The 27,094-nt window shown below is 33.0% G+C and overlaps 1 protein-coding gene across 1 annotated transcript; it reads left to right on the top strand.

Moving 5' to 3' along the window:
- Positions 1-463: 463 nt before the first annotated feature.
- Positions 464-26,643, top strand: LOC133197724 (uncharacterized). The gene is made up of 8 exons (XM_061333905.1): positions 464-467; positions 3,228-3,472; positions 16,032-16,116; positions 16,425-16,580; positions 19,080-19,291; positions 22,777-22,949; positions 24,917-25,089; positions 26,566-26,643. Exons 1-8 carry the CDS (start codon positions 464-466, stop codon positions 26,619-26,621), a joined length of 1,104 nt encoding a protein of 367 aa, XP_061189889.1. The 3' UTR covers positions 26,622-26,643.
- The last annotated feature ends 451 nt before the right edge of the window (positions 26,644-27,094 follow it).

The following is a 27,094-nucleotide window of genomic DNA, read 5'->3' as shown; positions in this document are numbered from 1 at the left end:
ATAAACTTTTGTTTCAACAAATAAGTACACAATGAAATGCATCTTCCAAACAATTAAACCATTTTTTTTTATTCAATTATAAACAAAAACAAGAAAATATCAAATTATTGGAAATGAATGATTGATTAATTGTATATTGCCTAACGCCGAATCGACAGTATTTCAGCCATACCTCGGTGTGAAGGTTATATCATATAGCCGGTTTTTGAAAGTTTTTTGGGTTTCTCTGGCGGCCCCCGGTGAGCTTACTCTTTTTCGAAAACCGAGAAACAATCTTTTGCGTGCCAAGGGGGTTGCAATCAGTGACACGGGTCAATGAACGTCCCATCCGACGGACTAAAAAATTTAAAAATGAAATATAAAGGACTTCACGCAGTAAAGGGGGCACTCCATGTATTTCGGAGTTTGATATCTTGTGTTGTTATTATACTATGGGTTAAAAATTTAATACAGAAACAATGTGATGGGTAAGCTTATCTAGATTATCAAACTGCATATTTAACTTGATTTAATTTCTTTTTTCTCTTGGGATCTGAGGTTTTATATTTTACAATTTTAAGAACCATTATAAATAACTTCCACAAAGAGTATGTAAACATTTCGTCAAATATTTTGATACCATCCCGCGTATAGAAGGTTTTTATACCAAATTACTTCATCAATGCTAACAGACATTCTTCCACTCAGTTTAGATGTGAAGATCAAGAACAGCAATCATGTTCACAAGTTTAGTTTAACAATACAAAATGTGATCAGGGCAAACTCTGGAAACAGGACCAGTCACCTCCGCCGTGAGCCCATTATCTTGATAGGGTAAACAGGGATAAATCTGTTTAAAAAAATAATAATAATGGCGTAACAATTTGTATTAAATTCGTCAATCAACATTCGACTTAGCAACACGTTGTACTTGCAAGCAATGTCATTCTATAGACCATTGAATTTACGATGTGTTGACTTTAATGGTAAAATTCCATACCCTTGTAACATCAACTTATTTGTAAGTAGCCTGTCTCGTTTTAGAAATTATACGTAACATGCTCATCAAATCAACCTGGAGACATCAACTCCATATACAGGTGATAATGCTATATTGCTACATAAATAAAGTGAGTAGACGATATAAAAGCTAATGTCATCACGTTTATCATAAAATTTAGTTGTTAATTTGCCATTAATAATTTTTGTCTAATTAAGCATCCAAATATGAAAGAAATGGGTCAATGCCTTTTATTTAGCGGAATATATCAAAGAAACGTATGACTGAAAACAAACTGAAAATTGTTTATTGATAAACCATCGCTGATATATCTAAAGTGAAAGCCACAACAAGAGATGTAAAACTTTTTTAATATATTCTGCTTCATAAAAGTCTTAAACAGGTCTGTTAATAAAGCGGCAAAATAAATCCCCACGGATTTCCAGCAGATTGTTAAAAGACCTGGTCTCGAAAGGCTACATATAATATATAATGTTAAAGAAGAACTCAGCATCCTTTAGTGTCAAGTTCAGGAGTACCTGTGTGTACAATCAGAATGATTCAACCTCTAAAATTTCCGAGGGTCCTTATTTTATGCCCTGTTCACTAATGTGTATTGTTTTAAAGATTTTTGAGATCGATCACTGTTTATCTTCCCCTTTTTCACAATATTGATTGAACTGACCCATAGCTAATCTTAAGGGTACCAGCAATATATTGAATGGTCATTCGACTGTCGTTAATCACCATTTGATGGACAGTTTTACCTTGAGTTTCAGAGATGGCATCTCGTTAAAATTCAGCAGTTCATTTCCATCACAGTGGAATATGTTGGATATTCATCGCCTAATGTGGATTTCAGACCGTTATTTCCCTGGGATTCATTTCTTTGTTGTGAAGAAACTAAATCACAGTTGACCGCTCATAACTCTAACTTATCCATCTCAGAAAATCCACCACCAGCGACCAACCTGAGCAAAATCTCGTTATCAGAACAGCTTATACAGGAGGATATTTTTCACCAATAGATTTCAGTTCTGACATACATGTAGATATGAAACTGAAATGAGAGGAAATCGTGAAAGCTATTGTTCTTTGAGACCAACCTTGGTAATTCAACAATAATAAAGTGTTATCACACGGTCAAAAATATTGAAATTTATGAACCTTTTAATCGATGCAGAATTTTTTTTAAAGGGTTAAATGTAAAATCAAAAATCGCGGGACTGACACTCGTGTTTTGTGTGTGTGTGTGTGTGTGTGTTCTCTCTCTCTCTCTTTCTCTCTCTCTCTCTCTCTCTCTCTCTCTCTCTCTCTCTCTCTCTCTCTCTCTCTCTCTCTCTCTCAAATCTTCTATATGAAATTAAGGAATTTCGTTGCAAATTTAAGGTTTGCTCATGATCCTAGAGCTATCTTTTAAGAATTTTTTTTTTTAAATTATTTTATTTTTGCTTCACCTACAGTACCGAAGTACTGATCGAGTTAACTATTTAGTTCGAGTTCCAAACTCTAAAGCTTTGAATTTTGAAAAAAATTCATGAAAACAATAACTATACGGATTTAATTTCTCTATGCATGGAGATTGCTGTATTTATAAGTTGATGTATGATGCAATGATTGAGTTCAGACTCGCAGAACCATTGTTCACTGATTTACGTTTTCTAACTTAATTTGTTTGTGGTACCGCCATCCCATCTATTTAAAAAAGTGCTAGTGGCATACTGCATAAATATTTTCAGAGGTTGTAAAAACAAAATTGAAGTTAAGTTACATTTTTTTCGGGGGGGGGGGGGTATTGAGACGTGCGTTAGGGGTAGGGGTTAGAAACCTACTGTTTGCGATTTTCCTAACTTAACAATGTACACGTTATTCATTGTACATCTATACATGTCTGTACTATTGGAATTTGCTTGTATTCAAAGCATTTATTTACATTTAAATTTTAAGATTTAAAATTGCTTTCAAAAAAAGTCAGAATCCAATCATTTTGTTACTCTAGAAAACGGCATAATTGGTAATATGAATTTACATTGTTTGTTTATATGTTCATTAACCCATTTGATTAAAAAATCAACAACCACTTGGCGAATTCTGAAATATACCTGAAAATTGATTTATAGGATAAATCAATAAAGCAAGCGCAGAATTGATTCCTATTGTAAATTTTAAACCATATGCAGAAAATCGCTTCAATGAACGGTCACCATTAAAATGTCACTTAAATTGTATTTCTTTACATTATTTCCAGTTCTGGTGGAATCCTTTTCAAAATTACATGGACAGCATTTGCTAGGACATTCTTTCTTGACCCTTGACAAAATGGGGATACAGATGTGTGTTAGGCGATGTGAATCGTACAAAGGAGGGTGTAAATCTGTCAACTTTGACAGGGATCATCTGGTCTGTGAATTAAACACTTACAGTTCCACGGACAAACCGGAAGACATGTTCGAGAATCCATCGAGTATTTACGTCCAAGTTAATCTGACAAGTGTGAGTACATGTTGGATTATTTGATAATGTTTTATTCATATGTTGATAATATTTGCTAGATATGTCATAGTCTATGCAAGCATTCATGTATGTATATTCAAACAAACTGAAGATACGGGAGAATACATGGTTTGTCCGTATAAAAACTGATATTATCTATCCCGAATGGCTAATTAGCATTTTCTCAAATTTTCGGGCGGTCATTACCTTTACATTTTATCAAATTAAAGGACTAATGCCGAGAACAACTCATTACCGCTACATACCGAATTGGCCGACAATGGCACGGAATATGAGTTCCATTCAATATAATTCACTCACCATGTAGTAAAGTAAAATTTGGATCTGAATTTTAATCAAAATGAGTATATAAGACCGTAGAACATTAACTGGCAAATTTGGAAATATGCAGCATACGTCATTTCCTTCTGTTACAATCAAAACATTTAATGATAGACAATGGAATGGGCGGGTACAATTCGGCACGGTCGTCCGAGAAAACATTGGATTGAAATTTTAGTTTGAAATTCTTTTTCAATCCACCTCAGCTACGCTAGCAGGTAATGTGTTACTGATTGACCCAGAAGACAAATAATTTCAATTTCGGAATATTTTGAAGTTTAAATATATAAATCAGAAGTACTGATCAGTATTTTTAAAGAAATATAAACTATAAAGGGACAAATATTTGATTTTTGTTAGGTATGTGCATGCATGTGTTTGGGGGATGGAGGGGGATGATCGCTGAACGATCTTAAAATTGGAAATTTAAAAAAAAAAAGCTTTTGATTGTCAAACATTTTTCAGTGAAGACAGAATTGAAGAAAATATCTCCTGTTATCCTAGAAATAAATATATTTTGTCATGTGACTTCAAGGCATGATCTGACGAGACAATTTTTATCCCCCCCCCCCTTTGTAGAATCAAATAGCCATCCCCTGAAAAAATAATCTCTGTATTCTATGACTTTTACGTGTCCTTAAAATTATAGACTAAAACTCATATAAACAATGATAAATATGAATTTCAAACAGTATGTATTTGGGAATTGAAATTATTTGTCTTTTGGATCATACATTCACACTCTGCGTTTGAAAACAGCTCAGGTGGATTGAAAATGAATTTCAAACTAGAATTTCAATCCAATGTTTTCTCGCACGTCCGGTGTAACGACGAAAAGTCACCCCCGTAGAATATTGACCGGGGGGTCAAATTTCTCCGTAGAAAAATGACCCCCCGGTCAATTTTCTACGGCAAGTAGGGTCATTTTTCGACTGTAAAAAACCCTTCCAGGCCGGTAATTCTACGACTCCACACACGTTGAAAATGACCCCCATAGAAATCTGACCCCCTACTTTTTCACTATATTTTATAATTAAACCTTTAGAAATGATGTGTGAAATGCGTTAATCCGATGTTGGGGAGGGTCGGTGAAGGCCTAGAGTCTCCTGATTTTTCTTTCAAATGTATATTGGAGGAGGAGCAAAGTACCTTCCCCTACTTAACGCCACTTCTCAATACTAGCATGATATACAATGTATATGGTATGGTTATTTTTGCTATTTTTTACATCCAATATATATAATCCATTTTGGGTTTTTTTTCTTGCTTTTTTTCTCACAGGTTTTGTTCCAAAAATGACATGATATGTTTCTGACAACGATATACATGTATGGAATGGATGTTATCGGAAACGATTTAAAGGACAAGTTTGTGGCCCCATACTTCTAGCTTAAAATTTGTGCCCGCTTTCAACCTACCTCCACCCCAGCTTTTACATGTATCAGTTTCTGGATACACCATTGCATTGAAACAAAAAACGTATTGTATTATTATTTTTAGACAAGGAAAAAATTGCTGCTTCATTTTTAATATCATATAATATCTTTTTCCCTCTTTTAGGTTCATTTATCCTTATTTATTACATGAATATTAATACCCCCGCTTCGAAGGAAATGGGGGTATATATCTTGTACCCTGCGAATCTCTCTGTTGTGTGTGCGGGGTAAGCACTGGCTCATAGATTTGCTGTTTTCACTGTAATTTGTGTACTTACAATTATTGTCTGTATAATTATATTATCTCTATTGTAGGGAAAAACGAATGTATCTAAATAACGTTAACTATGAAACACTATATATATTGTTTGTATCAGGATCGCTATATGAAAAACACTGATAGTCTCTAACAAAAAAACCCTATAGTTTACCAAAGTTAACTATAGTTTAATGCAGTATCAAAGTTTTCACTATAGTAAATCAAAGTATTTTTTTGAATATATGATTGTGGTATTTTATGCTCTTAAATTTATATGTGCACAATTTTTCTATATTTTAGGGAACTACGAGGGGTAATCAAAAAGTTCGTGAACTATCTCGTTAACAGTTCAGATCAAAATGAAATTTGGCACACATTTAGTCATAAACATGTTCTATAAATAGCAGATATGTGCTCCACGTTTGGACGTCACAATATAAATATAACTCAATATGTAGACGACGTGACAAAAAATAGTTTACTCAGTCGTACTTGATCAACGAACGGCTTAACGTTTATCTTAGAAATTCCTTTTCAGTAGCATATAATAATTTGTACACGATTTATGAAGACAAAAAGACATGGCAGAAGTTCAATCATTAATTGGATTGATTGTTTTAGTGAAGGAAGGGAGGTGGTAAAAAGTATGTTTGTTCTGGTGCCCAGTGAAAGCAAGCTTGGGGAGAGATGTGTCCTTAGTTGAGCAATCTGTAACGAAAAATCGCCAAATTGCATTAAGAAAAATAGTTGAATATCTTAACAGTAATAAAATTATTGAATCCTTAAAATATCGTTTACCTTAGATTTTAAACATATCATATATGATAAAAAGAAGGCGCCCATACTTTATCCACAATGGATAAACGACGCACCCCAATACAAAAGAGTCGGGTTGTGATGGTCACTATGCTCATTTTGGGAAAAGATATCCTAATCCACCAACTCTATTTGTGACAAATGGGCTGTTCTTGTTATAAAAAATAACTTGCATGGTAAGAAATATAAAACTCGGAAAATTTTCTTAATTTCTGTGAACAGAACGCTACGGAGCATGTCACGTGAACGCCTGGATCACGTGATTCGCGCATGGGCAGATCCATTATAATAAGAAAACGTGAAATAAAATTTCTAAGTTAAAAAATAAGCCGATTATCCAATAAAAAGATACAACTGAAAGATAACTGAAAGGCCACTGAAATGTATCTGCCATTCAGTCGACTGAATGATAACTGACAGACCACGGAAAAGTCACAGGAAAGGAACTTTTCAGTGACCTTTCAGTGGGCATTCAGTTACCATTCCGACGACTGAATGGTGTAATTTCATCCTGTGAGAACGATGGCAGATGTGCATTCAAATCGGAGAGGACCAATTTAAAAAATAATAAACATCGAAATGTGATTTTATTTCTTTTATGGAAGTAATTCAATTAGTTCGCGAACTTTTTGATTAGCCCTCGTATTTCTTGTTCATTATCATCCCAAAATTTTACAATACTGAGGTTCAGCTTTGAAATCTCAAAAAAGTTCCAAACAAAGTTTCATGGTTAATCAAAGTATTTGCTATAGTTAATAATAGTAAACTATAGTTAACTACGAGGGTTGATCGGTAAAATCGTGGACAAGTTGTCTAGAGTAAAAAATAATCATCACTACGTTCTAAAATTTTCACTATTTTCTAGTACACTTTTCATCAATATACATAGCAAATTTCAATTAGATATGTGCTCAAATAAACAAAATATGAGACTTTATGTTATGTGTGGTATCGCCTTATGGCGCACGTATGATAACGTCAAAGTGTATCAAGCAGCGTCACGTTTCCTCTGCTAAAAAAAGTTGGGTAAGCCCCACTTAAATTCGAAAATTTCATTGATGCACATACTTGAGTTCCCCTTTATTCCTCCATAAACGGTCAAGAAACCAATCTCTCACACACATGGAACTTTCTGAAGATTTATAAATAAGTTATGGACAGTACTCTCACTATTATACAACTAAATAGGCTGTCTTATATCGATGTTCTACAGTGACAGCGTCTCTTGCTATTGCCAGTAGTTGTTCGTTGGTATGTTTCGTTATACCCGGGGACCCGATCAAAAAGCTTCTGCTTAGAAAACTCCCATTTCACTTGTATATTAAAGATCTAGTGATATTTTTTCTTCTTTAGTCATTTAAAGTTTCTTAGGGCGTAATTACTACATCTAAATCAAACGGAACCGCTCTCCGGTGCGCCGTAACGTCACCAAACATTGCCATTTTTCGCTTGTTGCGTTTACCACTTTCCCATTTCAAATGCTCGGGAAACTGCCAAAGTTTAAGGAAATGCCTTAAAAATTTACAGAAGACGACATAATAGATAGTGGATTAAAAATAGGATAATTTTTACCCCAACCTTATCTATTTAGTACTTTTATTTCGAAATAATACGCGGAACTCATGTATTTTCAAATGAAGCCCTAGTTTATTTATCGTGCGCCGTAGGATCGTACCCTGTGTACATTCAAGCATAATAAACACTTTGTTTTTGTCTATATTTTATCCAAAAAATTACGATGCACTTAAATATGATAAATAAACAATTGTTGAAAATTTCAGATTAGTGCGCCCATTATTTTTCGAGAAAAACGCTTTGTTAACGATTTTACAGGACAACTCTCTTATAGTTTACTATAGTAAATTTTTGTTAGGAGTGCCCTTCGATTGTGATAGAAATACTGGCAATATACTCCCCTTCCTTGATCATTATATAGATAGATGTATAATCTACATCACCATGCACATATGCATTATGTAACTCCTTATAAGAGGGATTTTTAATGTAAGAAAAAAAAAAGATTTTTGTTTACTTTTATCCTAAAAATTCTTATATTTTTAAAACCTCGTATCAAACAGCAAGATCACTTAATTTGTGCATAGGAAAGACATGCCGGATTTTTTTCTATAGGCTAGCAAATTTAAAGAGTGGGTTACATCCTCGTTACCCACTCCCTCAAAACTTACCACTATATATAGATACGCTGACACGAACTTGAACAATATTTTTTGGCACAGTTCTATGTAGTCTTGCAAACGCAACTTCAATTGTGCTAATATTGCCTATCATACTTAGGGAAAAAATAATATGTAAATTAGGCAGGGAAGCTTTTTCATAATGCAACATTCGGTTTTTTCTATTGGTAAAAATTATTACATGTAACTAGAAAGGGGATATACGTACTACTGTGTATAAACTTGTTTCAATTCTTAGTATACCAAACACCTCTTTTATTAATTAATTTTTTTTAATGTAAAAAGCCTCATTTTGTTTATAGGCTTTGTTGACACTAGCAAACGACAAAAGACATTGGTAAAGATTTTGAGCTAACCATTTTTTGTGTCTTTGAGATCAAATATCAGAGGAATTTTTATTTAGTCCTCTCTGTTATTTTTACACAAATTTAATCTTCCTTATATTTTATTAGAGGTTTTTTTTTTTTTTTTTTTTTTTTTTTTTTTTTTTTTTTTTTTTTTTTTTTTTTACCAGAAATCAAAGATATATATGAGATCTAAATTTCTTAACAATTGTCCATTTTTTCACGCAGATTTATTTGGGTAGGGTTCGAAAACATTAATCTTTCTTGTAACTTCAGAAAAAAACCCTTGAGATTTTATTTTCATTCTTTTTTTACATTATTTACCCAGAGTAAAATTTAAAGAGGATCATTACAATTATACACAGAAACCATGCATATTTTTTCATATATAAATTTCTCTCTTTGACACCAGCTAAGTAAATAATTTTGTTTTTTTTAATGAAGACTCTGGAAACTTTGTTATATAAAATTTGATAAAACAAATCTAAGAACACGTGTATTTTTGCTCTTATAGTCATCGAACAGCATAATAGCCTATAGATATTTGATTTCCTATAATGGGATAAAACATCTTGTATTATTGATGTACATGTAAGGTATAGTAATAACCTTTTGTTACATAAACTTTAAAGCTTTTAGGCTGCGTGATTTTACCCCTATGTATTTGCCTAACAAGAATATTCCTACCAAAACCAGTTTTTTGTATTAAAAAAAGACACGGGGTCATTATTCTACGGGGTCATTTTTCTACAACCCACACGGTGAAAAATGACCCCCAGGCCATAATTTCTACGAAAAAGGGGGTCATTTTTCTGCGTAGAATATTGACCAGGGGGTCAAATTTCTACGTAGAAAAATGACCCCCGGTCAATATTCTACGGGGGTCACTTTTCGTCGTTACACCGGCCGAATTGTACCCCCCCATTTCATTGTCGATCATTAAATGTTTTGACTGTAACAGATGGAAAAGACGCAAGCTGTATATTTCCAATTTAGCCAGTTAATGTTCCGCAGTCTTATAAGTCTGTAGTCGAAATGTAATTATTTAGCGTCAGATGAATGTCATGGCTACTATTGAGAAGTTTGAGACAAATCTCTGCAATGCAGGATTAGTTATCAATGGATATAATTTTTTTTTTTATAAATAAGACTTTAAAACACTCCAAATTGTCTAAAGAATTTGTAAAGACTGTGTGTTTTATAAAGGTCTTGTCTCGAGGAATATACCTGTGAAATTTGAAAGGCCTAGCTGCAACTGTTCAAAAGTTATGGCGCTGGTTAACGTTTTTTAAAAGTAAGTAAAACGTCAAGTTCAAAGTCAAAGTGGTTGGTATCCAAAGAAAGGTGATGTCACAAGGATTACATATGTGAAGTATGAAAGCCCTAGCACCAACCATTCAAAAGTTATTGCCAAGGTTAAAGTTTTTCAAAAGTAGGTCAAACTCCTAGGTCAAGGTGAAAGGGTCAAAGTTGTTGGTATCCAAAGGAAGGCCTTGTCACAAAGAATACACATGTGAAGTTTGAAATCCCAAACACCGACTGTTCAGAAGTTATGGCTAAGGTTAAAGTCTCATAAAATTTTGCAAAAGTGGGTCAAACTCCAAGGTCAAGGTCAAAAGGTCAAATATGATGGTACCCAAAGAAAGGTCTTGTCACAAGGAATACACATGTGAAATATGAAAGTCATAGCTCCAACCAATCAAAAGTTATGGGCAAGGTTAAAGTTGAAAACAGACAGACAGACAAACAGACAGACAGGACAAAAACAATATACCCCCGGGATCTTTCGATCCAGGGGTATAAAAAAACGCAACCTCTGAGATTAAAGGCTTAATTCAAAATAAAAAATACATCATGTTTTAGAAAGATTTTGTTTTAGAGTGAATGTTCATGAAGGAAACAGCTTTTATTTCCCCTGATGGTCATTTTCCTCAATGTTACTTTACAGTTTTGTATTAATAATTAAATATCTTTGATATAATGGATAGTGGATGGCTGTTAAAGTTCGTTCTCTTCACTAGTTATTATTGACCATCTGAGGCTACATGTATCTGATCAAATCTACACTTTCATCGATCTGACCAATACTTGTCATGTTAGAAATGAATTTAGAGTTAAAGTGGGAGACAGGCAAATTCCTAGAAGACAAAGACAGCGGCTTTTGGTCTTAGGATCCTATACAGTCGAGTTAACTTATCCCCATTTATAGACAGCAGAAACAAGAAGCATGGTTTCTGGACTAAGATGTCATGTTCAAAGGTTTATGTACAGTCGAGATAACTAATCTTTGGAGCATATTCCTGTCTAACATATCATTTTCTATTTGAAAATTCCCTTCATCAGATAAAATTCTAATTAAATATGTAAATATTTCATAAAACAGGGCTATAATTATCAATAAACGTGGATGGTCAATAATGCGATCAAGGCTAAGATTTAAAAGTAATCTTTGATTTTCTTAATCACAAACCAGACTTAACCGTGTGCATTTGGTCGTGTACTGTGGGACGCCTCCGCTGCATTATGTGGAGATCATTCATTATAGACGATATTTATTTTTTCCAATCAAGGGTCCCCAGAGAGGCATGAAAGATACATTAGTAGACAAAGGCAGTACATTATCAATAAGGAGATAAATTTTTTAAAAAATGTTAAAGTAAAATACATACATAGCAAGTTGTTGTGCTTTACAATGTCATATTAAATGATTAGAGAGGTAGTTTCCAAGTTGAAGTAAAACATTCATATTTTCACATGTAATGATCCAAAAATATTTTTGAGAACTATCTAAGATATTAAAACTTTTATTATGTTTCTGTGCTTCATTTATAAGTTTGGTTCTTTTTTCTTTGTAAAAAGGACAATCTATGGTAAAATGTATTTCATTTTCCACTACATTCAAATTACATTTTTCACATATTCTTTTATCTCTTTCTAGTCCAATATATCTACCAGTTTCAATTTTTAGCCTGTGAGAAGATATTCTTAATCTGGTTATGCCCCTTCTAAAGTTAAAGTTATTCAGTAATGTTAAATATTCTTCACATTGGAAATTACTCTTAAGCTTTACATAAGAATCCAGTTTTCCAGAAGAACTTTTTTCTTTAGAGTTGAACCAAGAGCAAATAAACTTTTTGCGGATTTGATTATTGGTGACAATTTTGAATTTAGATAGACTCAAAGAGGAGGCATTTTTTGATATTTCTAAAACATTCAAAAATTCAAGTATACAAGAGAACCAGGAGTCTCTACTTGTACTAAGTGTTTTGGAATTGATAAAAGCATTGAACAGAAGAGAATTGTTATCAGAATTTTCCAATCTATGCCAATATAATAACATTGATTTTATGATATCAATATAATACGGAAATCTTCCAAGTTCTGACATTACTGCAAATTTTGCACTTTTCTTATGAACACCCAGTATAAATTTACAAAACTTCAAATGTAGCTTATCAGGTTCTGAAAAATTATATACATTGTCAATTGAGATACCATTTCTGAATCGTGATGAAGACTAAACACACCCCATATTTCGCTGCCATATAACAGTATTGGCTTAATTGTATGGTCAAAAATATGTAGACTAGTTTTAACAGGAGGATGAAATGCTAAAATATCTTTACATAACTTAAAATAACATTTCAAACCTTTTTTGTACAATGCATCTTTAGCCTGCGAAAAAGTACCTGATGCAGTGAAATAAACACCAAGATATTTATAATTAGTAACATTTTCGAGTATACTATTATTCGATAAAAATTTATTCTTCAACAATTTACCAGATTTATTAAAAACTAAGACTTTTGTTTTATCAACATTTACACTTAAACACCATTTTTGACAAAATTCATCTAATGTGTTTAGCTTTTGTTGAAGACCATTGGCTGAGGTTGATAACAGAACAACATCATCAGCATACAATAGACAATGTATTTCTAAATTATTAAGTGTACCAGGGTCCGGTGTACTAGACAACATATTTGGTAGATCAATAATAAATATTTTAAATAGATTTGGGCTAAGATTGTCCCCTTGTCTTACACCCAGTTGAGTATAGAAAGGTTTTGTTAAATAATTTCCTATTTGAATATGTAACCTGCTTTTGGAATACATATTTTTTATTAAATTGTAAAAATCCGACCCCCATTTGTAGAAGTTTTAAATTTACTCTTATAAGCTGATACTTTGACATTATATGCTGAAACTTAAACATTATATGCTGAAACTTAAACATTATATGCTGATACTTAAACGTTTTATGCTGATGCTTTAACATTATATGATGATACCTCAACATGATATGCTGATACTTTAACATTATATGCTGATACTTTAACATTATATGACGATACTTCAACATTATATGCTGATACTTTAACATTACATGATGATACTTCAAGACTGCTTAAAAGACAAGATAGGCCAAGACCCCTTTTTGGCCCCTGGTTTTGGGTGTCTTTTAGAATGATGCAAAAGTTTATCAATTAAAAACCTGTTGTCACCCCTGCCACAAAATGAGTATTGGTTCTAATGATTATGGGATACACAGAGGTCACAGGAAGGTTAGAAAATATGTCAATTTCCGAATTTTCTCATTTTTATGCAAATTTTCATTGATTTTACAGCACATTTTGTTTCAGAAAAAATAGAGCACAAGCTTGCCTATCTACCAAATTTATATATTTCATACACTAGTATCAGATGCATCTTATGTATAAAAATCTCAAATAGGCAAGCTTGTGCTCTATGTTTCTCGAAGTGAAAAGTGTCTTAAATTTGACAAAATTTGACCAGAATTGAGGAAATTCGGGAAAATGTCTTACTTCTGCACCATCTTGTGGCCTTCGTGTAAGCTTTGAATCAAAATTAGTGCTGGTTTTCAAACAAGCATCATTTAAGTTCTTAACTACAAACTATCACAATTATAACTGTGTTCTGATTTTTACATCAAATAAGGGGCCCGATTCGGCCGTTACAATACCTTGTCCTTTTATAGTCTTAAGTATGTTGGATTTTTTTTAAAAATACTTAATGTAAACTTTTTGTGAGTGCGTTTGTATTTTTTTTTTTTTTTTTTTTTTTGGAAACATCCTTCGATTTACCCCAGTACCCATTACTTCCATACTGTGATTCGATATTTTGACATTATCCAATGTTATATAGGTTTGCAAGTGATTTGCTGACGTAATAATGTACACATAAATAAAAGAAACTTTATTTTATTTAAAGGTAGAAAAGTGTGCCTTAATATTTGCTCGCCAGCGTCAATTATTGGTTTTCTTCAACTCGAGTTCCTTAATCTTTTTTAATTGTCAAAAGACACGAGGTTTGCCGAGTTGGAGAAAGTCTCGTTTACTGTACAGCAGGTTAAAAGATCGCGATTTGTTCAACTTGCAGCAAATCGCGGTCGTTTGTCTGAATTCGCGGAAATAAAAAATTATACATAAAACTTTTTCAGCACTGCAACTATTTTCCTTGTGTATTGTGTCGATTCTGAACCCGATTAAATAGAACGAAACACCGTACTGATCCCGATTAGAAGACAAAGTGTTGTACGATTTACAATGTTACGCATTCATATAAATTTTCTTTTTTTCTTTCTCTTGTTTTCTTTCTTTCTTTTGTTTTATTTAATATTTTTGAAATACATATGAGTCTATACTCGAGTGATTTATTCAAGTAATTTCAAGTCGTATCCAAAACATTTCTGTAAAAAAAGAAGCCCTTTGGCAGGTGTTCGTTCATAGGTATGTTTGAGTAGAGTACAAAGTAGTATTTACTGTAGTATCTTTAAATCCCTCTGAATCTAAATCAGTTGCCAGTACCAATAGCCAAAATGTTGAACTGTTAATAAAATTTAATTAATGTGTAACAGTATTGTCTTTACTACGTAAGTGCATTGATTAAAGATAATAAGATTGAGTGATACGCACGGGTGAAATTTAATAATACATGATTTATAGATAATTACATCGCACCTCTACTAGGTGGCAGAGTTAAATGATAGTTATAGATGTTTATTTATCAATTAAGCTTTAAAAAAAACCAACAACTACGTGTTAGTGATTGATCCGTACACCCGTGTTATAAGGAAGACAGTCTACATAGATCTCCACTATATTAATTACTGCTTTTATGTTTGCAAGGAAACACAGATAGAGTTAACGAATCTAATAACAGATATCGGTAATATTTCAATTTATCCTTATCAATTTTTGAAGAATTATTCACTGTATGTTGAATTCGCTGAATTTTTATTTCCGCGAGTATAGCGAATATTAACTCTGTGAGTTAATTTCCTGCTGTACAGGACTGTTGTGCTCCCTCAGTAAACTGAAATTGCTTCCTACGGGCCTTTAATTAATGACCTTTACCTCATTCCCTTGGAAGGGTCGTAAAAACCATATATGGGAACGAACACACACACAAACTATTGAATAGATGGACACACGAACGAACAGTATGGGGGATAAGCGGACTTCGATATGCCTCCTTCTATATTAAGGCATATGTTACAGAAATAATTATACATCAATTATAAACCAATGGGTGATCAATAACTGAAACCTGTTTAATTTTTTAAATGGCAATGAAGCCAATTATTTTATATATTAGACAAATACATTTGATATTTTCACCACTATTGAATGCATGTGGAGTTTCTGATGTATTCAGATATCAACAAAGAAAACAATTAAGCAATTTTGCTAACAATTTGAATTTAATGAATGAAACACAGTATTATTTTCTATAATGAAACGTTATTAAATTCAAAGCCAATCCTCACAGATAGAAAATCGATTGTGCTACATTGGTAAATATTTTGATTCTTATAATAGAATAATTTGAGAGGAAACTGTCAAGCCGTTGCCTTTTAAGATATAAACGGTTCAAAAGTACGAAGTATGTCTCAACGGTAATTCATCGAATATATATATATATATATATATCTTACGTCTATTTTGCCAGTAATTGCATGTGTTATTTGCCATTTCATATATGTTTTCAATTCGTAATGTGAGAGTCGCCTTAGAAACTAATTCAAATAGTATACTGACTGGTCATTCCCGGTTTAATCTCAAATTTATTAAGGACTAGTATAACAATTAAATAAAACACACACTTTCTAACCAAGTTTTATTATTCAATCTTTGATTTCTCTAGGACACTGGAGACTGTGGTACAATGCAGTGTTCCAGTCTTCAGAGGTGTGTTCTAACACATTCTGGTCCTAGGTGTGTACGGACAGGTAAGTCACCTGGAGATTTATCCTCTAAACTTAAACACTTCTTAATTACTGTCGTTATCTCCCAGAAATTTATTTGTTGGTCTAAGAACAAAATTTTCGATTTTTCGATTTACAATTTTTTTAGTGTAAATCTGTATATGTGTTTGATATCCGTAAAGGGGTTCAAGTCTAGAAATGGTTATAGCAATACATTTCAATATATGTAAAACATTTTTCACCGATATGACACACATGAAAAAATCATTAGTGTTATACATATAACCGCAGTGTGAAAAATACAGATGCCTTTAAACAATTATTATTTGTAGGTTGTGAAGTGCCAAAAATTAAAAATGCTATCTATAATGGTGGCATCCTCCTGTTCAGAAATTCGATGGAATGCAAGACTGGATATAAGAGCTTAAGTCAAGTGATTTGTGAAGACCGAGGGCTGAATAAGAATATCACTGCAGACTTTAAATGTTGTGAGTTGTTTCTGGTTTGAGAATACTAAACAAAAACAATTCTAAAACAATTAAACTTAAAAAAGAACTAAATGCGATTTTTTTAACGGTTTACAGCGAATTTGACCTCGTACGTTTCTACGACGTAAGAAACAATTGTAGGAAACCTCTACGAGGGCTGTTCAGAAATTATTGAGACATTTACTTTAACTCCATAAAGGACAGTGCTAAATTCATGAAAATTCGTCAACAAAATGTGCAAAATTTCTTATTTATAGGATAATTAGATAAGTTCCGGTAAAATTATAAACATGCATATGTCTATCGACCCGGAGCAGCATCGCTACGTCATTTTAACGTCACGTCAGCCGGAGAAGTTTTCGCATGTGAAAAGATCGGGAAGCGTTTACTCTTCTTTCTCTGTTATCACATATAACATTCCAAAAACCAAACTGTCTCTTTTCTTAAACGATTCTGTATTTTTTTTTAAATGTGTGCTTTTGCTATCCCAGTGTAAAATATACATGTGTCATAGAGGTTGACTTAGCATCATGCAGTACCGATTTATGCAACGCGGGTCAACGTTATTTAGTCCGTAATAATTGATGGTCGTCCGGAGCTTTTGCTTTTACTCTGGTTGAATTATTGGTAAGAAAAAAAAATATATGTAAATGAAAAAAACAAACCCTAAGACATGTTTTTCTCATTGTTATTGTTTAAGCAGGTCTTTCAGTCTGGAAAAGAGTTCTCTTCGCTACACAAAATTTTAGGTATGCTCGCTGCGCCGCCTTGACGTCAAAATCCATTTTGTCGTCGTTAACAGATTTCTTTATTCCGCTTAATTTTCTTATGAACGCCGAATTTCTGATCGAAATTCTAACAAACTTGCAAAGAATGAAGTCAAAGAAAAATAGAAAAATTATATACATAAATTGAATTATTTTCGCTCTTACTATGGGTCCATCGGGAATTTGAACGTTGGTGTTACGTATTTTCAAAATCTGATTTCGTAACTGCGCCGGGTACCCCTACCACTGACACATTAATATCTAATTGAAAAGAAAAAATGAAATATTTGTAAAATATTTCTTGCTTTTATTAATTCTTAGTGTCTGGCAAATGTATATGCAAATTTTCAACGAACGACGTTGATTAGAAAGAAAAATATAAACAATGTCTCAATATTTTCCGAACAGCCCTCGTATATCAAATAAATCAAAATCCAAACATGATATCTATGTATTTTTATTTTGTCCATAGCGTTTCTTTTTCTTTTTTGATGACTTGTATACATTCAAGAAAAAAAATATTAATATCGTTTGTGAAAAGTGAGGGCTATGTTTGATTTTGGCTGCGCATGCGTGTGAGGGGCCGATTTGATATTTACTACCATTAAGGGATATTACCTAGTATTCAAAAAAAGTCAGATCACCTATTCAATTACCGATTCCAGTTGATGATATCACCTTTTCAACTTTTGAATTGCTGATATCACTTATTCGAATGTTATATCACCTATTCAAGTAGGTGATACCTAATCGAATTGGTGATATATCACTTATTTGATTTAAAATGGCAATATCACCTATTCGAATAAGTGATATCACCTATTCAAATCTAACAGTGCCCCCCTCCCCCCTTTTTGTGCAAAAAATGAGATCTTACAGCGAATTTTCAGTTCATTTGATCAATCAGTGCCGAAATAGTAGAGAATGTGGCTCAAATTAAGTTCAACAAGTCCAGAGAATCTTTTATAAAGTCTGTTTAAGAGTAAATACCAAAACGGCGCCTCATACAAGCGAGGTTGAAACCATCACTTTCATGACTTTTGTACAGTTTGAATTGCCTTTATATTAAAAGTATGATTCCGCTATGAAATTAGATTTATTTAGAAATTACTAGGCATTCCACGATAATTGAGCCTTGACCTCAAAAGAAATTTCTATTGTTTTCAAACTGTTCGCTTATCATGTGCCTGAATCAGTATGAATAAAGATAAATCTGGAAAAATTTGCAGAATAAAAGATGAACTAAACACCGATCCTAAACCTAGACTTCACATGCTTCAAAGCTCATTATTACATGTAAGTACAAACTCCCAGTGTTAGAAATGTGTTAAAGTCATTTCTTATGTACAATAATTACAAGTATTACAAATCTAACAATAAGGAAAAGGATGAAAAGAGGTCGAGTGAAATAATTAGCTGTAATATTTATTAATGTTCTGTAATAGTTTTTTTAACAATTGGGCACGGCAAAGCGAAACATCCCTCGCAAAAGAGCACATCGATCCCAATATTTCCGTACTCCCATTACGCATGCACACACTCACCCACACACATACAACCGCGTTACTACATCCCCACTAACTTCAATAATTAACATACATGTATTTCATTTGTTTTGATTTATGTAATGTAAGGTCTATATTGGATTTCTATTTTAATTTGTTTTGAATTTACTAATTTTACAGATTATTTGAAATAAAAAATGAAGATTTCTTTGGTGGTTCTGCTTTAGATAAGGAATCTTCGGGATGGATTTTGATTTATCGAAGTCAGACTGGATTGAACACGTCGGACTATCAGTCGTTCATTACTTACGGTACCAGCGACGAAACTAACGAGAATTTTGACGACGACCAATGTGCCACTACAGCAAAGTCCCCCTTGTGTACTTCAGATTATAGAACATCTGCAATTGACCAATGGGAATCGATGAATATTTCACAAGTATGTTGCTAAGTATTTCATACATTTTAAATTGAGTACGTTTTCGTGATTGCAGTCAAAAAACGACATTAAAAGCAAATTTGCTATTTATTATGATTCACATCATCTCCATGTTTTTCCCTTTGCTTTATTACTGTTAGTTATGCCTCTTTACTAGATATTGTGTGTAACCTGAAACCAAAATTAAGCATTTTATTAAAATAATTCTTTTCATTGCCAACATGTAAAGGAGATGGGTGAACATGACGAGCGATAAGCCTATAGTGTGACAAACATGAAGATGAAAAATTAAATTTCAAATATATCAAAATTTTCCTTGATATTTCGTCTAACATTAAATTATACTTTATGTAAAATCTCTGTAATTTGCAAAAATCCCTCAAAGATTGAAATTATTTGCCTGTGAAATATTAGATACACACTAAAGCGGGCAAAAAGAGTCATTTTCTCATACTATAATACTATTTTTCGATATGAGTGGGTCTTCGCTCCACCTTTTTGAAAGTTAATCCTCAAAGTTTGCATAAAAATATACATTTTTCGGTTACCAAAAATATGGAGCAATGACCCACTATACCTTAAAAATATACTTTTATGACATAACATTCGCATCTTTTCGAGAAATACTTAAGTCCATTAAGTCAAGGGTCATATCACAAACATGATTTAAATGCCACTATTCATCAGGACTTGTGTAGTCTAGTGGTTAGCGTGCTAGTCTCGAAAGAAAATAATACTCAGGATTTTTATTGCTAGGGTTCGAACCCACGAATACCACATTAATTTTTTTAATAAAAGAATAAATTTTGCAGAGAAAATTTTCCTCAGAAAAGTTTTGTTTATCATAATTTCATAAATTTCAATAATGAGAACTTTACTCTAAATACTGAATTCACAAACTGAACATGATTTTTAAATATCTGAAGCTATAGGCTTTCTGCACGCTATGTTCGCCCATCTCCTTAATACATTACGTCTTGAAATATAAACTCTATGGCATTCATTGCGGACAATTCTTACAATGTGCATAAAATGTTACATGTTATAAGAACATCGGGCTTTTAAAGCAGAGTCCATGTGATTTCAGCTCGGTCTAATTAATAAAATGGACTGCTTATTGATTCTGTCAATCATTTAACTGCCGTGATAGCTAAGAACTGGGCCATATCTGTTTAAGGCAATAAAGTATTATTCATCACTTTACAAATAATATCTGGTTTCCTTCATCATTTTTATACTGAATATTTACTCAGTGAGGAGTTCGAAGAAGAAAATGACATCACAACTTAATAAAGTGGAAAAATTCGATAAGAACAAATCAATGTCCTTTATGAAATGTTTTATTTTCTTAATTTCTATTTTTTATAAGCCCTATATATTTTATTTGCCATTGCATTCTTATGACAAGTTAAGAATAGTTTATTGTATGGTATTGAAATTGGTGAAGCTTGAAGTTGTAATTAAGTATTATTCTGAATAAATTTGATGTAATAATTATGATCATCAAAATCGAAAATTGACTTAGTCAGAGAAGGCCCCGCTAAAGGTTGTTAAAGGACTTTAAGATATACAGACAGACAAAGTGATACATGTATGACCCTTAAATTTATAACAACTTAGGTCATCTTTAAAATAATGTTTGTTTGCCCTCTCCCGACTCAGGGTAAAAAAAAAATGGGTCAGTAGGTAGGTGGGAATTTTTTATTCTAGAAAATTTCAACATACATATTGAAGGGATGAGAAAATTCAGGAATAAAGAAAAAAATATCGTTTCCTGGAGGTTAAAAAAAGTTTTGAGTCGGACCATTTTTACCCAGTCGGTCGACAAACAGACAATTTTTTAAAGATGGCCGTTCTTCTGTGTAAAATTGAAAAACATTGTGTTGAAAACTATTTGAGTTAACACGTCACAGCAAAAGTATCAGAGATATATGTATATATATAAATACAAACATACAGAAAGACAGCCACATTTATGATTAATAAGACCATAAACTTTATAGGTGTCTTGATCTTACAGTCAAGTGCAAATGTACAAAATGTACATGTACAAAATTTGAAAATATTTCGTTGAAAATGTAATGGTTTCAAATTTTACAGAGAAGAACTTAACTACAAGAGAAAGGCTATTATAAACTTAAATGGTGTTAGGCCGGGGCTCCATTGATCATATATAGTGAAAATGCATTAATTCTTTGAAGATCTTCTCTACTTCTGGGTATTTAGCCGACAAACTAAGTGTATGGTTATAATTAGTAAGAAGTGCTTCTTCTATACTTCTTGTATTTTCCTGTTTTGAGAAATATGTATATTCATTTATCAGTCTTTAATTTTATAAACTGCCATTCCATTGGTCCTTTACAGAGTTGTGTTATATCGTTAAGGGCCTTGAGCCTCTTGTTACTACATGTAAAATTGCAATCTTATAAATTTCAAGTAAATTTGTATATGTATTCGCCTAAAATGGAGTTTCTTGTTGTCACTCACTCACATCTTTGGCATTTTTGCCCCCCCCCCCCACCCGCTTTCAAATTTTAAGTTGGATCTGTCTGTCATTCTGTCTGTAACAGGTTTGTTTCCGGATGATATCTCTATAAATATCCTATGGCTCCGTATGACTTGAAGAAGACCCTTTTGATTTTAGGGTCCAAAAAAGGTCAGTCACAAATTCATAAATTGCATGTATCATGACTGTACTTCTCTTTGGACTTAAGGTGATGACTTCAACTATTTGTTTTGAGGTCAAAGTTCAAGGTCAAAAATTCGTATATTGCATATTTGGTATTGTGATGAAAACTGTTGTTTTCTTAGATCTTTAGCAATGAAATTTTCATTGATTACTCTAACTTAAGAGAGATCCCTATTTTTTAAGTTAAAAGTCTAAGATCAAGTCCAAACTCCATGCATGTATAGCAAAAAGTGGTTTAAAGATAATAATTGGGCATGTGCAATGAAACTCAAGGTGGTGACTTTCTCTACCTTAAGAAGACCCCTATTGATTCGAGCCCAAAAGGTGAAAAATCAAGGTCATAAATTCATACAGTTTATGGTATAAAATGGTACACTTTATTTGTTTGATGATATCTCTCAGAGTCCTTTAGATTTTTGCAATGGAATTTTATAACTTAAATCTACATGACACAAAGAAGACCCCGATTGATTTTTAGGACAAAAGGTTATATATTATTATTCCTCTTAATTTTGAGATGAAAGGGTTAGAGATCAAAGTCACAAATCTCTTTATTGCTGCAAATTGTTTCTGTCCTGAAGTGGAGTATCTTAATTATCTGAATTACATGTAGCTTATTGTATTGGGTACTAAACTGTCATTTGTCCGTCGCTCAGCCATAGACCGGAAAATGGAAACCAAGCCAACTGCCGAAAGTTGATTTGTTTTAAATATTCTTTAAGATGTTTTTTCCCTTCGAAATTAACTTATCATAAAATAAAACATAGCTGTGAAAAATGTGTTTCATTTTCCAAAGGTACGAGTCCAATTGCACAAAAGTAGTACGAAAGTGGCAGAGGTGGTTTTCAATGGGACAGACACAACAAAAACGAGCTGGTTCATGCCTGACCGAATCCTGTCAAGCTCTTGGGCTGATGTTACCCCGACACAGTCGTACAACTATTTCTCTATCCAAGGAGACACGAACGGGTTAATATAATTACACACTCAATAGACTAAATGATGATTATTCAGGCCCGTAGGAAACAATTTCATTTTGGGGGCACATGCAGCCATATTTTCAGTTGGGGGCACTATCAACTACCAAAAATTCCTTGACAACCAGGGAAAAATGGTCATCAGACGTTTTTATTGAGGGGGCACAAGCATCATACAGTAGCTATGTTTTCTTATAGTATTCTATATATCGGCAAAATTATTACGTGCCCCCCCCCCCCCCGGTTCCTACGGCCATGTTAATATTTAACAAGTTTATTTTATTCATATTTCTTTTTTGTACATCATCTAAGGAGATAAAAATTTCTTGGTGATGAAACAAGTAGTTAATAATGTAGCGTCGACTATACATGTATTTGAGTGAAGCCGCTTCAATGCAAGAATTATAAGGTGCTCTAGATCGATTGTCTCCTCATACCAAAAAATAGCCTCCACACACCGACACCCCCAGCTAATGAGCAAACTGTTAAGAGAGATAGCTCTCAATAATATAAATGACTACACGAGCTATTCTTTTATTTGTCAGGTTCAAATCAGGCCATTTCTGTTAAATCCTTGCTGGGGGGATAAATAATTATAACCACAAAATAAGTAATTATATTTACCTACTTCCTTTATATTAATTATTAGATATTTTCCTCTCGAGAATTTTTTTTACTTTCCTAAAGCAAATCATCGTCTTCCAGCAAAAACTCAAAGATGACAAGGTATACCACTAAAAGAAAGACTTTGTTCACTGTAATAATGCTCAAATTGCTGACGAATTTTACTATATCCTAGAATGTAAAGCTTTAATTATATAAGAAAAGATTAACTGGGCAATAATGATTATTATTTTTGTAGACCTAATTTTATAAAATCTATAGAACTAGTGTCAACTCAGATGAAAATCTGCTGGGAAAAAACTATGTTTACTTTGAAAATGTTTGATGCTGTCTGTCCTCCTTGATTTCTTTTCAATTTCGGTCATGTTTCTATTTTATCTAGTACATCTGACTAGTTTCTGAAAGTTTCTTTTCGTCCGGTTATAAGACCATCACGATCTCATTCGGTAGAGCGCTCGCCCCGTGATCGGAAGGTCGTGGGTTCGAGCCCCGGCCGCGACTGACCTAAGTGATAAAAAAAATAGGTAGCAACTGTTCCTTCGCTAAGCGTTCGACACTTTGAAGTGTAAATTGCGGGTCTTTCGGATGAGACTTTAAAACCAAGGCCCCGTGTCACGGCACGGGTTGGCACGATAAAAATAAAGATCCCTCACTGCTCAATAGCCCTGAGCGCCGAGTAAAGGTCTAAATTTGAAGCCCTTCACCGGTATATGGTGACGTCTCTATACATGTACATGAGTGAAAAAATCTCAAACGGGACGTAAAACAACATACAATCAATCAATCAATCGTCCGGTTATTTAGTGGTACATTAATCTGAAACTTGCTATGGGCCTAATAAGGCCACAGTAAATAAATTCTTTTGCGGGTATAGGTTTTCAGCAAAATGCGGTATTTTTTTTTTAAATGTTCTTCAAATTTTCACCAATTTTCTCTTTTTTTTCGGAAACATTCTGTTTGATTTTTAAATCTAAATATTCTTAATCTTTGAGAGAAAAAGAAAAAATCAAAAATCCAAAGTAAAAAAGCAAAATTTTAAAGAAATTTATTAATTCAAGCGTATTGTATCATATTAATGCTCTTGTGTGAAACTCAGTTTTTGACATGATTAAAGAACGTTAACTTGAAAATAAAAAATACAATTTGTAACAGAGTTCTTTCTCATTTATATTTTGCTAATTATTGAATATGTATTTTGAAATATATTTGTTTCTTAGTCGGACTGGGGATACCTTTTCAAAGAATAAAGGGACGTAAAACAAAGATATTATTTACCACGGCCTTACTAGTAAATAGGTATATATATTCTCATCAGATATGTCTCTATCATTGCAGTCAGTATTCCTGGAGAAATTTCCAGATATGGCATAACTATGGTGGCTGTCCTAACGATGTTTTTTGGATGGGCTCCTCGTTTGCAGTTCCAGGACATGGTTGTCCACAGGAACAGAACAGCACAAAACAATATTTCTATTGTCCAAGCACAACAAAATGTAGTTTTCAAAACAGTACGTATATTTTCTACATTTTTTTTGTTCAGTATTAAATATGTTACAAACTAGCTTTAATAAATTTTCAGGTATGCTTTTTATATCCTAAATTTTGCACAAAAAGAGCGTTTTTTAGCTCTCCTGGGTCGAAGGCTCGAGTGAGATTTTCTGATCGAAATTTGTCCGTTGTTTGTCGTTGTCATAAACCTTTTCACATTTATATCTTCTTCTCCAGAATCTCAAGACCAATCCCAACCAAACTTTTCCACAACGCATTCTTGGTTGAAGGAAATTCAGATTTCATCAAATGGAGGGCCATGCCCTCTGTCAAGGGAGATAATAAAGAATTAGCGAAAATTTAATGACATCTTTAAAAATCTTCTCAAGAACCACTGAGCCAGAAAAGATTAAACTAATGAATGCTTCATTGCACAGTGTAGATTCAATTTTTTTTTTCTTCAAGTCATGACCCCCTCCCCTGGAATGGGTCCACAATGGGCGGTGAAAGTTTTACATAGGAATATATAATAAAAAATCTTTAAAAATCTTACTCTCAAGAACAGCAAAGATATGATTAGTCATATTTATTATGTAAGCATCCTCAGGTCGTGTAGTTTCAAGTTTGTTTAAATCATGTCTCCCGATGGTAGGGTGGGGCCGCATTTCGCGATCAAAGTGTTATATGGGAATATAAAGGAAATTTTTTTTTATTAAAAAAAAGCATAGCCATGATTAGTCATATTGATATGGAAGCATCCTCAGGAAGCATAGGTTCAAATTTGTTCAAATCAAGACCCCCGGGGTTAAAATGAGCCATAATGGGTTTAAATTTACATGAGAATATATTTAAAAAAATCTTTCAAAATACATGTATTCTTCTCAAGAACAGAAAATTCATCATCAGTCATATTTATATGGTAACACACTCAGATAGTGTAGATTCAATTTTATTCAAATTATGACCCCCGGGGGTAATGTATGGCCACACTGGGCGATGAAAGTTAAACGTAGGAATATAAAGGGAAAATCTTTTAAAATCTTCCTCAAGAACAGCAAAGCCGTGATTAGTCAAATTTAAATGAAGGCATCTTTAGGTGGTGTACATGTAGATTCAGTTTTGTTTTATCGTGACCCCTGGGGTAGGGTGGAGCCAGAATGGGCAATCAAAGTTTTACATAACAAAATATAGGGAAAATCTGTAATTTTTTTCTCCCAAGAATAGCAAAGCATGCTTAGTCATATTTATACTGAAACATCTTCGGATAGTGTAAATTCAAATTTGTTCAATTAAATCGATCATGACCTCCGGCCGGGGGGGGGGGGGACCACAATGGTGGTCAAAGAACAGCAGGACCATAGTGACTCAGATGAGCGTTGTGGCTCATGGGCCTTTTGTTAATACCCTTTTTTCATTAACTTATTTTTTATTTTAAAAAAATGTAATTCTTTTTCATGTTTCGAATCGTTTCATTCATTTTAGTACTTATTTTTCAGACAGGGACATTGCTGACGTCATGACAATATCCATTAAGACACTTGACGGAAATTAAAGGTGGATTAAGATGAACGCTGTATTATGGACTTTGATTGTAGAATTTTGTAATTAACTGAATTTTGATTAGCGAAAATTCAATTGCATGTCTTTTATATATTGGTATTTATATGAATGATAGGTTACGTCATACTCATGTTTTATGTGATTGATTTGACAATGATACATTGTTATACCTTTAAAAATGAAATAGTGTTAGATAATTTATTTTTGTTAGCTGCAAAAATAATAAGCTTCATTTTTTCCTATAATAATGTTATCAGTATTGTCAAAAGTTAGATATTTTCTGGAGAAATAAATGAATGCTATAAATATCGTTTTGTACAACGTTAGATTTCGATAAGCAATGGTCAAAGTCAATGGAATTCCATATACGACAGCCAACTGCCCATTGCTAATAGATGATATTGCCTATTGCGATATCTTCAACACGCATGCTTGGACCTTATAAAAGCAACAAAATAACAACAT

Source organism: Saccostrea echinata, unplaced genomic scaffold, assembly GCF_033153115.1.
Source record: "Saccostrea echinata isolate AGI-Se365-2 ecotype Australia unplaced genomic scaffold, CSIRO_AGI_Sech_v1 ptg000001l, whole genome shotgun sequence".
NCBI classification, from domain to species: Eukaryota; Metazoa; Mollusca; class Bivalvia; order Ostreida; family Ostreidae; genus Saccostrea; species Saccostrea echinata.
The sequence above is the reverse complement of the archived record's forward strand: the minus strand, read 5'-3'. Positions and strand labels throughout refer to the sequence as shown.

Coding starts and splice junctions, on each gene's coding strand:
- LOC133197724 (XM_061333905.1), top strand. Junction 16,117..16,424: donor TCCTAGGTGTGTACGGACAG/GTAAGTCACCTG, acceptor TATTATTTGTAG/GTTGTGAAGTGCCAAAAATT. Junction 22,950..24,916: donor ATCCAAGGAGACACGAACGG/GTTAATATAATT, acceptor CTATCATTGCAG/TCAGTATTCCTGGAGAAATT.